The sequence below is a fragment of the Pocillopora damicornis genome, chromosome 2, assembly GCF_964200805.1.
Source record: "Pocillopora damicornis chromosome 2, jaPocDami1.2, whole genome shotgun sequence".
Classification (NCBI taxonomy): domain Eukaryota; kingdom Metazoa; phylum Cnidaria; class Anthozoa; order Scleractinia; family Pocilloporidae; genus Pocillopora; species Pocillopora damicornis.
The window spans coordinates 18061886-18079059 of NC_142671.1; the positions used below are offsets into that span (position 1 = coordinate 18061886).

The 17174-nt window shown below is 37.7% G+C and overlaps 3 protein-coding genes across 3 annotated transcripts; 2 read left to right on the top strand and 1 right to left on the bottom strand.

The window, feature by feature from the left end:
* Positions 1-676: 676 nt before the first annotated feature.
* Positions 677-3417, top strand: LOC113671192 (GS homeobox 1). The gene is made up of 2 exons (XM_027187410.2): positions 677-1206; positions 3050-3417. The coding sequence occupies exons 1-2, from the start codon at positions 966-968 to the stop codon at positions 3313-3315; spliced, it is 507 nt and encodes a 168-aa protein (XP_027043211.1). The 5' UTR covers positions 677-965; the 3' UTR covers positions 3316-3417.
* LOC149050154 (BLOC-3 complex member HPS1-like) lies at positions 3322-13218 on the bottom strand. The gene is made up of 10 exons (XM_089195985.1): positions 13101-13218; positions 11140-11504; positions 9957-10339; positions 9174-9639; positions 8270-8461; positions 7835-8005; positions 6829-7139; positions 6472-6653; positions 5425-5578; positions 3322-4841 (listed from the first exon to the last, which is right to left on the bottom strand). Exons 2-10 carry the CDS (start codon positions 11395-11397, stop codon positions 4661-4663), a joined length of 2298 nt encoding a protein of 765 aa, XP_089052111.1. The 5' UTR covers positions 11398-11504; positions 13101-13218; the 3' UTR covers positions 3322-4660.
* LOC113681648 (cathepsin Z) lies at positions 13219-16333 on the top strand. Its single transcript, XM_027198757.2, has 4 exons — positions 13219-13453; positions 14251-14489; positions 15042-15242; positions 15743-16333. Exons 1-4 carry the CDS (start codon positions 13332-13334, stop codon positions 16078-16080), a joined length of 900 nt encoding a protein of 299 aa, XP_027054558.2. The 5' UTR covers positions 13219-13331; the 3' UTR covers positions 16081-16333.
* Positions 16334-17174: the final 841 nt, after the last annotated feature.

Consider the following 17174-nt stretch of genomic DNA (forward strand, 5'->3'; position numbering starts at 1 on the left):
CGCTGGTTATCCTTACAAGCACATTGTGACAATGAATTCACTCTTGAAATATTAATGAAAGTAACTAAATATTGTTGAATATTGCTGAAGTCATCTCTCTTTGTGAACCGAACGTCAATATAAAGTCAATATTGAGGTTCCCATTGCATTGTATGTCATTGAGTTAAGAAACTGGGGGCAAATGTTTTTTTCTAACGCGTTCAGACAGACAAGGAGCTATTCATAGTTTTGTTTTTTTTCGTTTGCTATGATTGTGCCTAATCTGGCTCCCGAGTTTTCTTAATAATAACTAATCAACAAAACAACCAAGGTTTCCGAGACTCCCGCTTAGCGTGAATAATTACAGCATGAAAATGTTGATTGTCTACTTAGGGCGTTTTGCATTTTTGTAAGATTAGTGTACAACGACGATTATTTAACAATTTTAGAGAAGTGCTCTATTTTGAATTGGTTTTGAAGTGGCGAGACTTCCAGGATACCGTCGCTTTAAAACTCGACGCGCGTCAATCCATTAGTAAAGAAGAAAAAGTACTTAATCGGTTAAAGACATAACAAAAAAGATACATGAAAAAATTAGATAAGTCATTTCCCAATGAAGCAAGATGGAAAAGCTTAAGTTCTTTATTAAAAATGTATAAGGCCAGGAGTAATAAGGGGTCACAAAACCACTAAAGACTTGTCATTTTCGATGAAAACTCTCGGAAGGAACATTTTAGTAGTAATTGGAACACCACGACCTTCGAAGGTTTTTGTTTTGCGCTTTGACGTGAAGTTTAACTCAGGATTTTAAAGAAGTTAACTTGCATGGCTTTGTGTTAACCTTCATGTAAAGAAGTTCTCTTTTCAAGGTATCGAGCTAATTTCATTTGCGCAACCAACCTTCGAAGAGAAAAATTACGTCCGTGCGAGTCCACCCGCGTAGTCTTGATTGTCAGTTGCCGAAGTCATTGTCAAACAAACTAACAATGCAAGAGTCCAGCGCATCAGAATCCATACCAACTTCTGCAACACACCAAACTCGAGAGGAAAATAAGCCTCGCCGATCTCCTCCTCCTCTTGTGTCTATGGACGGAACTCGTAGGGACTCGCTTGTGGGGCTCCAAAGACTTGTTTACAGCTCGCAAATATTTACGCATTCACGAACATCGCACGAAGATCCCCGCCCTGTGGCGAACATTGGCGAGAACGTGGTGGAAGTCAAACCAGGTAATTTCTGCCTTTTCTGACTTTTAAAGGCCACTCAACGTTTAGCAGTAGTTAAAGTTATTTACTTCGTAGCCGAAGACACTTAAACGTATCATCAAAGACAAAAATGGAGTTACTTCCTTTCAGAAAAGAAGACAATTGTTATCACAGCACACTTGTTTAAAGAAATTCTAATACTTAACCAAAAATCAGAAGGAAAAAAAAAGATTTAAGAATAATCATCTTAAAAAAAAATTGGAATTCTCTCACTCTTGTCTTTATTACCATTATTTATTGTGCTACTAAATCATTCATGATTTGTCGCAAAGTAATATTTTCACCCAGCATGAAATCATCATTAAGGTTTTAATCATTCTACAAGAGGTCTTCGCCGCGCGATATTCACTTGGCGACACATTTTCACGCGACAAAGCCATAGGATGATATCTTGCTATGGCGGTTTAAGGCATAAAAATGGAATTTGCGATCTTCATGATAACTCACGATAACACGAAAATTATAAACGCTGAGGTTTCTTTGGACTAAAAATATAATAAGAACTCAAACATGGCTTTCATTTCCTTCGTTTGTCAAATTTTGTCACCAAACCCGAAAGGGAAAGAAAGGTGATATTTGTAATAACTGAGTCAAATATGGACTCATGTTTCTCTGTCGGTTTGATATCTAATGGCTGGCACATCACGAATAAAGACAGGAAATATCGGTAATTATTTGTTTCATAGATAAAAAAATCTCCGAATTGAGAAAAAAGAATTTATTTCCTCTTTGGATATCTTAAAATTAAAATAGTTCATCCACGGTCAATATTCACCGAAGTTTTATGATTTTTTTTGGATACGATTCTAGAAACGAAGACGAAACACGCTCTCTCCTTTCTATTTTAAAACTTACTGTACGCAAAGAGAAGCTGAATGATTCCGCACAAAGTTACCAAAAGGTTGCCGTGAAAGAGGATGCATCGTAAATTATCTGAAAGGAAGACCTGCAACTCTCTAGTGTGCCAAAATTGGAAAAGCGGAGAAAAAATGCCAGACAAAATCCTAAAAACCGAATTAACAGATTGATGATAGCAACGATCTTTGAATTATTCTTGCAAAAAACGGAGAGAACATTTCTGAAATGAAAGAGTTTCTCGCTAAACTTCGTTGATGTGAAAGAGCTGCGGGAGCCTCGAAACTTTCCACCTTTCATAGAAAGGTATTTGCTGTGAAAAACAAGGCGTTGCCACTGATATCACAGCGTTTGAGATAAGTCCAATCTTGTCAATCTTGTTAGGTCAGTTTGAGCTTATATCGCAAAGATCAATAACTATAACTTCGCCACCTCGATACTGAGTAGGTTTTGTAATATACTGAGTGATATTCTACAGAAGGAAATACAAATTGTCTTGATCCTGGGATCTTTTGAAATAAATGGTATTTGAAAAATACCCACAACAACTATTCGGCTCAAAATCCGATATATCGTGACCGCTCAACAATCCTCGCCCTTTCTAAGGCTTGTAATTCATTGCGATGACGCACAAGAGAGGGCACTTCGATTGCGTTTTGCAAAATCAATACCAAAGTAATCATGACGAATTTATCACAAGAATTAAGGCAAATATCGCCAGGAGCCAATAAGACGTTAGAGTAGCGACAAGTAAATTGCTGAAGCGCGGAAAAATGCGTGTGACCAAGCAGTGATTGGCTGTGTTGTTACATCTGATTAGTTGAGAGTGAGACGCAAGTTTTTCTTTTAGGACCAATCACAGTGCGTGGTTAGGTAAATCCTATGCAATACCGTCTACTTACGACATTCAATTTGAAATTGCTTTAACTGTTTTGAATGGTTATACTTTTAGGCCCAAGATCTGCTCATTCGCAGACTCGACCAAGTCTCCCCAGCCCAAAACCCAAGAGAAGCAGGACTTCGTTCACGCCGACGCAGTTAGAGCGACTAGAAGAGGAATTTTCAGTGGATATGTACGTGGTTGGTTTAAAACGAATGAAGCTGGCAAACGAGTTAAACCTGTCGGAAAGACAAGTTAAAGTCTGGTTCCAAAACAGGAGAATGAAGTACAAAAGGGAAAGAGCAAAGTCCAGATCAGACGGAGGAAAATTAAACTGAGCGGACTCAACTCTACGTTATTTATTGTATCAGATTCAGCAAATAATCATTGTGTAAATACCTAATATTCCATAAAATATACGGCGAGTGCATATACCTGAAGCGTGCAATTATAACGGTTGACTTTTATTGACATTTACCTTAGATTTTGCTGACATTCCTTGATTTATTACAAAACAGAATTATGGGAAGCAATACTAAGTGGAAAGAAAGTCACATTAAATATTGTATCCCGTATATCAGCCGCTAGGTTTTTACAAACAGCACTTTTTACGAAACTATAACTACTTTTTATCTATACTCACAGGACGAGCAAAGCTGGCCTAAAAAACGCGATGTAAATGGGCGCTTTTCTGCACACATTGCAGAAGTTATGTATTATCATGCCACCGCTCCTGTACTCTTCCTGATGACGACCCACATGAGCACTAGTTGTTGAAAAACGAATCAAAAAATTAATCGCTCAGCAGCCCGCACTTGATCAATGAATCATGTTGAGATACAAAAAAATCACAATGAAACAATAAAGCAAGGGATCAAGCAAACCACTCGCTAGCTACATCGAATGCCCTTTGAGAGAAAACGAGAGCAAAAAATATCTCTCGTAAGAATTTGTTTCGTATTCTTAACAAGACAAATCACTTGAGAACGTCCGTCTCTATGTTACTAAGGATGCTCTGAGGCACGCTTGTGACTTGTATAGCAAGTAATGATTACAATATGGGTACTTGGGAACCCTAAATGCCTGCGATCAGTGGCCGATCGATTTAACATTAAAAAATCGATTGTATTTTGTGTTTATCGCAGAATTTGTGGAGCGATTACCAACAATCTTTCCGGTCAATATATGAGGTACCTACTTGTTTGAAATTGAGCACCGCTGGGCAAAATGATTAATTTCGGATCCGTTGCCCCATGGAACTTGTTGGATCAACGATCCAATGATCCGTCTTCAGATCGCGCAGATCAGTGATTCGATAAATCCTTGTCCAGAGTGGACCTGATCAATCACTGGTCTGAAAATGGATTTGCTCGAAAGGAACGCCATAGATCAGAAATCCTGATCCGGATTATCCCAAAGGAACGCATCCTTAGTCCGGAAATTGTTTATCTATTTTTTTACTTTCAATTTTTTGTGGATTTCCCCCTTTTTTTTCTCCTTCTTTTATATTTTTTTAAGAGTTCGCTCTAAACTGTACCATTATTTCGTACATAAAAATTTTGTCTTTCCCCACTAATCCAAACCTTACGCTGGTTTGAATTTGAACAGTGATTGAAAGGATAAAAAGTGTCGCGATGACTTGGAAGCTGTATACACGAACATGAATCTTTCTCTTATCTGACATTATTGTATCAAGCTAAGTGCAAAACTGGATCCCAAAGACTTTTGGAACAGCTTTAATATCAGTCTCCGAATCTGTTTGACAGCGAACTGCACTGGGACCAACCCCACATGGACACACATCAGTTCAAAACAACGGATAGAGCTTGTAGGGGTTGATGGAAAGCATCGCTTTGTCAAGTCCCTACAAAAGCGAAGAAAATATGGATGAACTTCAGTATCTGAGTATCTAAGCACCTGCCCCTCCCCTAATCCAACAGCAGTCAAATGATAACAAGTTAGGGTTAGTTTTGGGTTAGGGGAGAGGTAGGTGCGTAGTTGCTCTGATATTGACATTGATCCGAAAATGTCAACATAGCAGATGCAATAACCTCTCTTTCTTAAAATGTAACCAACTTCGAATAAATGAGAAAACATCCAATTCGTTTCATATAACATGGACATCTGGTGGAAATCTTTGTCCCTGTCAAGGAAATTTTTCCTCGAAGAAACTGCTCAAATATAAGCTGGTTTGAATCAGTACGGTGATTTTAACGATAAAAACAGTTGAAGTGACTTGGAAATTAGAAATAGTGCACACCACCTCGTGTATCACAGACACAATGCAGCAACAATGCTACTACAAAGCTGAGACACTGTTAACACAAAAAGGTGTGGAGCATTGCTGACTATCACCTCTGGTCACAATATTTTAGTGGTGTCCGGCCAATACAAGCAAAAGACTAAAACAACATTGGTACAAAAAATGTACACTACTTTAAACTCACTTGAAGTAAGTGCTCGACAAAATTCCAGTAGGAGAAGAGCCAACTCCAACTGGTAACGAGCAATTCACTGGAACAGGGTTCCCGTTGTTGTCTTGGAACCACAAACAATAAGTAAACAGGAAATCTCCGTCGCGGACAGCTACAAAATGGTGGCCTGAATAGGATAAGAAAACGATTCGCATGTACTTGACCGATCGAGGTAATACCTTGAAAGATGAGAGCGAACCAAATAATTTCATGAAAAAGAGCTTGCTTTATCTGAAAGAAGTATCTCTCGAGAGGACGCCAACAAAAACAAGCAAAAGGAGCCCCAGCCAGAACTCAATTCTGTTTTTATCGATGCGATCAAAAGCAAGGAAGTGATTTAATGGCACGTTTTCCAGCTGAAAAGTTCGTAGTCAGTCGCAAAAACGATACATCAGAGAAGATATTGATGGTTTCATCAAAATACCGTTTGTTTGTCTGTTTGTTCGTTTGATCTGACATAATTGCATGCATTCTCAACCCTTCAACTCTCAGAACAGAGTAACATGTAATTTTTCCCTAGAACATTCATACATTATCCAGCAAATCCGGCGGAAGTTGTTATCTTGATCTAACAATAAATTCTTGTCACTAATTAATGCCGAAACATGTAGAAGCTAGAAAGGAGAATTTACAATCAGAACTTGGGAGTTAAAGAGTTAACACCTGAAATCTAATTCTCCTTGGTAATGATTACAATTTTTTTTGTCGGCTGGTGGCGAGAATTCGGCTGTACTAAAATAACGTACACAATAGGAATATGTTCAGAAATGGTGCGTAGTACATTTTTTGCGAGGGTAATGGGCAAGATAGAATGCACGAAGTGGGAAAACTGACAGAAAACACTCAAAACCTTTGGCTCGCTTTTTTAAAGAAATAAAACAATTGAAATGCGCATTGAGAGCAGAGCACACCTTTTTGAGGCGGCTTAAGCCGATACGTCATTCCTTTGTGAAATAATTTAATGGGAGTTCACAACTATTAATGTTAAACAATTAATATTTTTCTCGTGCTTTTTCTTACCGTGTTGTAAGTAGGATTGTATATACGTCCACATATCCCAAATTTTCTGTTTAATAACATAGCTCGGGTTGCGAGGGTCCCTGACCTTGGTGGATGTTGTGTTGATGGTAGGCGCGGTTACTTGGTCAACACAGCGGTCCACATGAATGAAATGCACGAGACCTGGAAACTCTTCAAGGTGGCGGGAAATCGTCAAGGAAACTAAGGCAGAAATTTTTTACCCAAAGGGATCTGAGGTGAAAAATAGTCTTAAGGACCTTCTTATGAAAAAATTACTGACCACATGAAAGGTTAGAAGCTTGCAGACCAAACGAAAGGAATCTTGATTGAGCATTACTCGAGGTTGCAAAAGGATACGCAGTCATCGTCATATTCCTACGTCCTTTGACGAGCAGATAATCTTCGTAGTCTGCCAGCCTTGTTTGAAGCAGCTCTTTGATTTGTGAGATGGTTGCTAAGAGCTGCTGACTTATAAAAGGCTCTCCCTGACTGGTACAGAATAAAACACTAAAGAGGGACTTTAGACAGCGAGCCATTTCCGCTACCGATGCTTCCAGCTGCGGAGACATCTCAACACCCGTTGGTGCAGCGAGGAAGCCTAGTAAATCACCTCTTTTTACCAACTCCCATCGATGGCGCAGGGTTCGAACCTGATTCTCAACAGCCACCTGAAGTAAACAGTTACATGTAACAGTCAACATAAGGTTATCATGAGTCTCAAAACACCAGGAACATCGAAAAATACTTTCTGGAACATTGTTGGGTCGGAAAGTCAACCAAGCGTGAGAAAATTCAGCCGCAGGCACTGGCACAGATCATTTTACAATTTTGCAGTTTGCTTGCAAGGCCTGAACTTCAGCAGCTGAGATCTTACAAAAATCGGCAAAATACCTGATCAATCACTTTACAACGAACAGCGTCACAATCCAAAACAGAAAACCAGACAGGCTAAAATAGGGCTTTGTAAGTAGGTTGGGTCATTTTGCACTTCCAGCTTTTTTCTTCACCTTAAGACTGCTTTCAACTCCGATTCTTAAGATCTTGAAGGTACTTCTCACTCACTTAAGACAACGCACACATCCGAAGAATCTATGTCATAAATCTACTGCACAGCTACACACTTCACTTCCCGTAAGGCTATATGGCATTTCACGTAAGGCGCGCGAAAGTTCATAACTGTGACTCATCCCCCAACTTTTTGCCAGAGGCTAGCTACGCCTCCTTTCTGTCTAAACATACAAGAAAAATTGGTGTTGTACTGGGATTGCACGCCCCAGCTGATAATTTGGTGCACCCTCATCACCTCTGACAGAGAGTGTGTTCGTTAAATTAGGGAAAAATGCACAATACAAAATACACCTACCCCCACAGGAGTCCTCATGGATTCAAGAACTCTTTTCACACTTGTTTCTAGTTTCTCCATGATGGCCTGAGCCTGTGGTACCGTCCGCTGGCCCTGCTTGGCAGACGGCTTGACACTAGCCAAAGATTCTAACGCTTGGTAAATGAACGTGGCTACATTGCAATGTTTTGTCTTGAAAAAAAAAAAAACAAGAGAAAAGGAAACTTAAAAATTGGTTGGCTGCAAAATAATTGCCTTTGCTAGTGCACGTTAAAACTTACACGTGAATCAAACACTGACGTCACAAGAATGAAGGAAATAATCACCAACTAAAGAAGCTCTTGATTATTAAAAAAATTCTCCTATCAGCACATCAGGAAATGTATAGAAAAAAGCATTGGGAATGCGCATTGTGATTTTAGGGTGTAAAGGGTTAAAAGTTGTTTAGTTTCTTACTTCACTGACAAGAACCAAAACTGTCCCTGTGGCAAGGCGAACAAAGTGAAGGACATGAGGTAAATATGGACACCTATCAGAGCTTAAGAAGACTGGTTGGCGATAATATTCATGTCTTCTGTCCATATTCTGTATACCACTGGCTGTTTCAAGTTCTTCCTCATCAGTTTCTTCTCCTTCTTCATCATCCATCTTTACAAGAAACAACATGTTTTTCTTTTAATTTGCATCAAGCACATGTTCTTTCAAATGACCAACTCTATAGCCTGCACTGATCTCTTGCCCAGTGATGGGAGTCTAAAAAAGATCTCTGCCATCATCCTCTTACCCACTTCGTCTTGCACAGGACACCAAGCCCAAAGAATCACAAGCTAATCATGTATGTTACACCAAGTAAATGCAAAGGAAGAGAACACATATTTAGCTATTAAATAAGCCAGGCTATAATCTGTTTTAATGCACTATTCACCTCAAATGCAACCTCATAGGAGGGTTTAGAGCAATCCATTTGATTTATAATCTATTGCACAGTAACAACTGCACATTATTCAGAACTATATGTATATACCTGGATATTGAAGGTAAAAATAAAAATAAAAATACAAAACTGACTGGCCAAGAAATGTAGAAACATAACGTATGTAATACAGATAGAGAATGTAGGTTTAAAAACCTTTTGAGAAAAAAAGAGGTCAGTTCAATAGCTTAGGGGTGGCCTGAAGGGCAGATTTTGTTGCATCACACTTTGTATAATTAGAATAATTCCTCATTCCATTTGAGAATTGGTAAATATGTCCAACATTCTTCTCTCAATACTTAATACTTAAAACTGCAGAAATAATAACTAACACATAAGAATTTCAAGAAAATTTTAAATAGCAATGAAGCTAGATAATTATGATACCTTTCCCTTGAGGTAATCAGGAGTGTCTGCCCTCGGTGTGAAGAAATGCTCTTTCAATGTTAGTGGATTCTTTGGTGTAAGCTCCTGAGCAGTAGCCTCCCTGCCTTCACTAGGTATTGGTGATGATCGAGGGGAATAGAACAATTCATCTTCAACAGAAGATCCTGCATAAGCAGTGTCCTCAGGTTCAGCCTTCCTTTGTGGTGCTCTTATATCAACAGGATCAGAGTGCACACGTCCAACTTTTGGATGCCGTTCTTGTTCAGCACAGCCCTCATTTGTAGAAGGGCTGCTTAGAATGTGGTGTGATACTGAAGGTCCACCTTTGCAAAGTACCTGGTGTGCTAATGGAGGTGGGGTTCTATTTAGCGTTATGGGTACAGCTTGTTTAGAGTGTGGAAAGATGTTATATAGTAGAACAGTTATCAAGAGAAGATCTGCAGACTTGAGTTCTGAGGCATTTGGACTGAAATCACAAAAAAAACAAACAAAACTGTAGTTTTTTAGAGTTTGCTAAATATGTGCTTGGTAAGTTGAAAATACTAGAGGCTTTCCATCAGATGGAACACAACTTAAATGTAACTAAGCACTTTTCCATGTTTACAACAGATACTGTAAGGCTCTCAAGTAAAACCGATGAGAAGTGTCACATGACTTACAAATTTAATTTTTCTAGGTAGGGAGAGATCAAATTGAAATGGCCTCTTTGTAATTCTTCCTTAACAGGTACAAAAGGTCTTAAAAGTGTGCATCATCACATCCTGTGAACATATCGTGTCTTACCTGGAATAGAGTGCAAGTAGCTTTGTATTCACCATAATCAATGAATGCACTGCATTCTGGCCACCTCTAGTCCTTGCCAAGTTTAGTGCTTCTTCTAATAAACTTATGGCCATTCCACCCAGGTTCTGGTTGACATGTAAGCGTTCCACAGCCTCAACCAAGAAGCTTTGTTGTTGTGTGGACAAAAACCCAAATGTGTCAATCAAACTTCCCAAGGTTTTCCAAGCCTTTTTCTGTGCTGATAAAATTTCTGGTTTTAATAATTCAAGAGAAGCTCCATAGTGTAAAGTAGCCAACCTGTACACCACTGATAGTTTCCTTTTCAAGAATTCTTCAGACTCTTCACCATCACCATTGACAGCTGTGAAAACCAGGTCATCAAACTAAAGAGGTTTAATTTCAAAGATATGAAATCATGTACTTTAAATAAAGCATGCAAGGGTAAATCTTCACAATTACATGTTGTTCTTGAATCATCCTCTTATGCTGGGAGGGCATGACTAGAAATTGACAGTGAAATATCTTGAAACAAAAATCTTAAACAAATATAGCTGCTACACATGTATATTCAAACAACATCAACATATAGAGGGCAAAACAGTTGACACCTTTCATAATTTTAGTCCTAAAGTTGAATTCAATACCAGGAACAAAGGTTACAGGCAACAAAGTTCTAGGTTAAACTTGAGAACCCAATAAAAACTCAACTTGTCTGCCTTCATTTTGTTAATTGATTGTATGAAGTCCCTGACAGAATAGTTACTATCTGCCCCAATAAATCACATTTGAGGATCGATAAAAGTTGCAAACTGTATTGCAATTTTAATTTGTATTTATCAATAACTTTCATTAGTCCTCAGTTCAAGATTGTTAGTTTTAGAGGTTTGTTATTGATACAACAGCATTGCAGACTAACAGGTAATATAGTTGAAAAATTTGCCATAGGAAAGTAACACTTAATCAGAACACTCATCAAAATATGAACTGTTCCAAAGCAAAATGACAACTTTGCATAACCTAATGTAAACATGAGCATCTAAGAATTGTCCACCTTTGAGTTGTTCATGGGAAAAAAAAAAGAAGAAGAAAGACATAAGTTACACTTGATCAGCACTTTAACTCATGATATACCAACCAAATACAGGAAAAATAGCAAGATTCCTTGCTTGAAGTAAATACATACCTGATTGAAAACAAACAAAGTGCCATCTTCACACAGAATAGAAGAATATGGATTTCCCAGATCATTCATGTAAGTTAGTGAAGTGATCATTGGAGAAAAGATTTGTGATAAGGCAGTCATGTCCATCTCATCTTCATTGTGATAATCACTGATGAAGCCAGCATTACGAGAAAGTTTGTTGACATGCTTGATAAAAGCTTTATCAGCATGAACAAAAAGAATATCTGGTAGGGAGCTTATGATGAGTACACACTTCATTGGTCTGATTCACCCTCCAGGAATTAAGGTGATATGCACACTACTAAGTAACTGAAGTTTATTTTCAAAGGTCAACAGCATAAATCTACACTCCTTCGTGTTTCCACCTGAAATCAATGTAAAACATTGTTGTCAGTTCTATAAATGTGCCTTACAACAAGAACATTTGTAAACTGTTGACAAGTTCAGCCAAACTGAGGCTCTGCTCTCATTAGTTAAATACACTGAGTGGAGTTCCATGACATCCCGTACAATACACGAGTCAAGTCTAAAAATTCTAAACAGACAAAAAACATAGACTACTAATGCTTCATGCCATAATGGAAACTGTCATAGATCGAGAACATGTTTTGTAAAGGGAAGCCCATCCAAGGTTATCCTTGATAACCCTAACTCTAATTCTAATGTTAAGACATCATTGGCAGGAAATTTGTTCTAGAGAGCTGTATGCATTACAAAGCCTGCAGCTAGCTGGAAACTTAAACAAAAACATGACAACAGTATGACAAAAACACAGCCTGTCACATGGAGCAAGAAAATCAAGCCACTGATGGATTATAGTGAAACTTTCAATCATGATAATTACATTTTTTTTAAACTAATGACCTTTCAGCAATGGTAGGTATAAACTAGCATTGCCTCAACAAGTCAAAGAATAAACTTTGTCATGACAATTGTTTGTCTCATCTGGTGCATCTGCATAAAAAATTTCAAAGCTGTCAAATTCTGTAGACAGCCAGCACTAGTAGTGGAACTTCTGTTCACTGCTTAGTTCTCTATGTGCAAGTAAGAGGCATGTGGTAAAAATGCAAAAAACATTTTAACAGTAACAATGCCATCAAAAGCAAGACAATTGTAGTGGCTGCAAAAGTAAAATAAAGATTCTGTTTTGAAACATTTTTTTCTGGAACTATCTTTTCAATTGATGACAGGAAAAAAAAAATTCCCTTTCTTTGTTTAGTTTACTGAATAGAGGATAATTTTGCTTCTACCTGAAGAATAAGGCAATTTTCTTATTAACCCTTTACCTCCCAGATCAAATTTGTAATTCTTCTTACTGTCAACTACACAATTCTTATGTTAGTTCAAAGAATTTAGTATTGGATCAACTAATTATCCCCAAATTGATATTTTTCTTTATTCTCATCACTCATCTGGTTGATATTATATTGATAATGTAAGGAGAAATTCTGTCTTGGTCACTCATGGGAGTTAAAGGGTTAAAATGTATAAGAACCAGTTTCAGCAGGGTATGCTTTTCAAAAAACAAATTTGAAGCAAGACTTTCCTATTACCCTGTACTTCATTATACGTACAGTATCTAGATAAAAAAAAGGAAAAGGGAAAGAAAAAGAAGGCAAAAAAATTGATCGTCTAAGGGCTTTGGTTAAGAACTTTGTTTACAAAGTTTGGGTTATGTCAAGGAACCATTAGAATAGTAAGAGGTTGTGCAGAAATATTTTCAAATTTACTGTCGCTTAAGGGTTGCCTAATTAAAAGTGCTGACGCACTGAAGACTCAGTCTAACCTTTGAACAGACTTATAGGGAGAAATGTATGAAGATCAAACAGCAAATTCACACAAATTTAAGAGCTCTGAGGCAAATTAGACTAACCAAAACATCATCACTCATTTGAGATAAAAGCCCAAAATTTTGGACAAAAAATTAAAAAAAAAAATTTTCTTCCTCTCTAATAAAATACCTTAATGCATAGAAAATGAGCCATACTCCTTCCAATTCCTTCCATTGATCAATCCGCCGCACCGCCATGTTTTATCACGAGCGCTCTTCTGAAGACACTGGAAACGATAGTCACATGTGTTATTGGTCTTGTGACCAGCACGAGAACGGGTCTTGACAACAAAAACCGAAAAACGCCGTAAATAGTTGCATAATCTACCCTGCTATCGATACGGCAGTTCTTCTAGTAAGTATGAAGTCTCTTTTGGTGTGTTTAACCTTGTTGGGAATTACGTGTGCTTTCAGATTTCCCACTCGCAAAGACGGCAAAGGTTGTTATCAGCCAAGTTTTGACAAAGGCATCAAGGAAGTTGTGTGAGTAAATAATTTCTGGTGTGTTCTGCTTTCCAGATTTCCTTCCTTGTAAGAGGCGTACCTTTTCTGAAACAAACAGATCAAACTGTATAACTTGAAGTGTGAGCGTGTTTTTTTCTGCGCAGGGACTTGTCATATTATAGCGTGTCTTCAACTCTTAAATGACCAACAGTTATCGGAGTTATAAATTTTAAACTGAGATCAGACTTAGCTGAAGCTGAAGCTGTTTAGCCAAATCGAGATAGAAACGCGAAAATGATGAATACGATAAGTTACCGTTTTAAAGAGCGAAATGTTTTTTCAACGAGATTCCTCTCAAACGTCGAAAATGCCTTCTGAAGATGATTTTCGCTGAATCATTGGTGAGATATGACGTCAAACAATGTTTTGTCAGTCAATGCCCGTTGGTAAGATAACGGCGTAATATGGCCCCTTAAAAGAAATCGGGCTTGTACAGAATTTAGCGAGATTTCCCTTAAACCCAATGATATTCTAAAACAGAGCTTCAGTTTGGCAAAATTTCCGCGCAGCCCCATACGTCATTATGCATACATATACGGGGCTTTATTATTCAGTGTATCACTAATTAGATGTGCGTGCATAAGGAAGTATGGGCTGTGCGGAAATTTTTCCCTCAGTTCTAAAGGAATCTTAGTGTTTTTGCCATTGTTTGCTTTCATTAAAGAACTGTACATAATTTAATATGTGGTTATGCGAAAACCTAGCAAAAGATGTCATCTGCATGCTGCTTTAACTCATGCATTAATGTTGTACAACCTATCTTCAATTTTAAACAGGAAAACTCCACGGCCCCATGAGTACCTGAGTACAGGATCAATTCCCAAACAGTGGGATTGGAGAGATGTTCCTGGAAAAGGTAACTTTGCCAGTGTTACACGTAATCAACACATCCCTCAGTACTGTGGCTCCTGTTGGGCTCAGGGAACAACTAGTGCAATGTCAGATAGAATCAACATCATGCGCAAGGGGAAATGGCCTAGCAACCTCCTGTCAGTTCAGAATGTCCTGGACTGTGGTAAGAAAATTTTGATTGTTATCTCAAATATCTTAAACTTCTTGTATATTGAACTCTTCATTTGAATCAATATTCGCAATTGAGAGAAAAACTGTTCAAAATTGGAAACACCATGAAATGAAAAAATTTGTTAACTTAAAATCAAAACAATCGTAATCACCATGACACATAGGAAAAAGGGCCATACCACACAAAGCCAGTGGGATCTCATTTTATATATAAAAACTGTTCCAAATGCAGAAATATTACACAACTGAAGATCAGAATTGAGGCAAATTGAAGAGGCATAGGTTTCCTTCAGAGAGGCAAACAAAATAAATGAAAACTCTCATGAACTACTATTACACCTGAATATCATCATGCCTATTCTCCATACTGGTCTCTATACATTTCCAAAGATGCTGACAAGGAGAATTTGTTTAATGATCAATAGCTTCTTTAGCTTTAGTTGGTGATCATTACTTTCATTCTTTTGACTTAAATGTGTGATTCAGGGGTGGTATTGTTTGGAGCTAAAGGGTTCGTGATTATTTTTGTCTTACTCGTCAACAGGCAATGCTGGTACATGTCATGGTGGTGGTATGATTGGTGTGTATCATTACGCTCATGAAAAGGGAATACCTAGTGAAACATGCAACAATTATCAAGCCAAGGACCAGAGTTGTACAGATTTCAACCAGTGCGGTACCTGCACCACATTTGGTGAATGTCATGTCATTAAGAACTACACTTCATGGAAAGTCAGTGAATTTGGTGAGAGAATTGTTTGAAGATGGAAATATGAATTATGTAATACTTAAAAAAAATTTGGTGAAATAATGATTTTCATTCAGTACACATTTTACCACTTTTGACAGAGGTAATGCACATTTACTGAAATGGTTATTCTTGTTGAGGTTTAGTCTTTGTTTTCAACACTGTTAAGAACTTCAAGTACATCAATGCAATGTTTTCACTTCACATTCTAATGTACAGTTTGTAGTAATGATACTTACCTATTACCTCTGGTATCAGTAACAGGAAAATTCCTAATCAGTGTAATTTTATCAATACAAGGAATCATACATGTAGGTTCTACTGTAGTATCATGGCTTCAGCAAATCTTAATGTGCCATTCTGTCATTAGCTTGGAGAGATGTGGGTCAGATTCTAGTGGTATGATTTTGGCCTGATTAGTAGGGCAGATTAGCTTAGAAGTTTTGTTGAACATTTTCTGCTTCTTTGCGTAACAAATTTTATAAATGCTTTCTCAGGGAGAGTGAATGGACGTGAAAAGATGATGGCTGAAATTTATGCCAGAGGTCCTATTGCCTGTGGTATCATGGCCACTCCAAGCTTGGAAAAGTACCAAGGAGGAATCTACACTGAATACAACCCAAGCCCTGAGATAAACCACATTACATCAGTTGCTGGTTGGGGTGTGGAAAATGGTACAGAATACTGGATTGTGCGAAACTCCTGGGGTACTCCATGGGGAGAGGAGGGCTGGTTTAGAATTGTAACATCAGCATACAAAGGTGGAAAAGGTGGAGACTACAATCTGGCCATTGAGGAAGATTGTGCATTTGCTGTTCCCATTGTTGAAAAATAGGGCTTATCACCAGATATGACCATTCTCCCAACATTTAAGTGGAGTGATTTTTGAAATAAAATTAATTGTTTGGTAAAAGTTAGGTTAGCCTTTTTATGTTATCTTCTCTTCTCTTCTCTTTAAATGTACTTTTAAAAGATTTATCCTTGTTTGTTTAAAATTATTTCATCCATTTTGCACATTTAAAAAAAAAGGTTAGAAATGGTTTAAAATTTTAAGCAATTAAAACAGTTTTACTTGTTTCATTGTTCAATATCCTGTACCTCTTTTGACTTTGTAAGGTTTTTAAAGATGGAACATGTGTTATTGGGCATCCATAGCCAGGTTTACAAGTGTAATCTTCTATTTCTTGTACCATGCTCTTTCTCGCACCTTTGACTTCAGTCTCCAGACCAAATTTAAAATAAGCTTCAAGTTTATGCAGTTGATAAGTTTTTTCCCACCTCCCACCCTTTTCCCTCTCTCATGTTCTCTGCACCACCATCCCATTTTTCTTAAGCATCAGTATCTAAAGACCTGTCTGGACAAACAATCACTGAGCTGCACTGAAAGTAAAATTTTATGTAGCCATGGTTTGACTCATTCTCTACCCGGAGTGACCAACTACAATGTGTAAAACACATTTCTAAAGTGATAAGATGAAAGCAAAATATTATCTGGAGGGTGCTGATTGGTTAAACAGTGAAATCTTAAATTTACCGCAGACAGTATAGGGATTTTTCTGACAGCTGCCACTTCAGCCTCAATCAGTCTGCTCCTAAAGTATAAAGATAGGCCATGGTAAAGACCATATGAACAAAGTTGCCCACTCCAAACCCCACGCTATTAGAATACTTTGGATATAGGCAATCTTAAAATAGTTATTTTCTACTTCATTAAATATTTAGAACTTTGAATCTTTTCTACTGTTTCACGAGGCTTGCATGAGACACAACAAACATCGAGTGCTGCTATTGCTCAAACCGTTTTGGTTGTTCAGTCTTTTTTTAAGAAGTAAATTATAATTAAGTATTTCCTAGTGTACTTTATCATCTTGGAATTTGGAGAGTGCAAAATTGTACTTCATAGGCTACATGGGCCACCAAAGAAAGATA

Excerpts from the sequence above, each read along its gene's own strand:
- LOC113671192 (XM_027187410.2), top strand. The coding sequence starts at position 966 with ATGCAAGAGTCCAGCGCATCAGAATCCATACCAACTTCTGCAACACAC. Across the intron at positions 1,207-3,049 it reads CGTGGTGGAAGTCAAACCAG|GCCCAAGATCTGCTCATTCG; the intron begins GTAATTTCTGCC and ends TTATACTTTTAG.
- LOC149050154 (XM_089195985.1), bottom strand. The coding sequence starts at position 11,397 with ATGAAGTGTGTACTCATCATAAGCTCCCTACCAGATATTCTTTTTGTT. Across the intron at positions 8,462-9,173 it reads CTGATTACCTCAAGGGAAAG|ATGGATGATGAAGAAGGAGA; the intron begins GTATCATAATTA and ends TTTCTTGTAAAG. Across the intron at positions 8,006-8,269 it reads TTTTGGTTCTTGTCAGTGAA|ACAAAACATTGCAATGTAGC; the intron begins GTAAGAAACTAA and ends TTTTTTTTCAAG.
- LOC113681648 (XM_027198757.2), top strand. The coding sequence starts at position 13,332 with ATGAAGTCTCTTTTGGTGTGTTTAACCTTGTTGGGAATTACGTGTGCT. Across the intron at positions 14,490-15,041 it reads TCAGAATGTCCTGGACTGTG|GCAATGCTGGTACATGTCAT; the intron begins GTAAGAAAATTT and ends ACTCGTCAACAG. Across the intron at positions 15,243-15,742 it reads ATGGAAAGTCAGTGAATTTG|GGAGAGTGAATGGACGTGAA; the intron begins GTGAGAGAATTG and ends ATGCTTTCTCAG.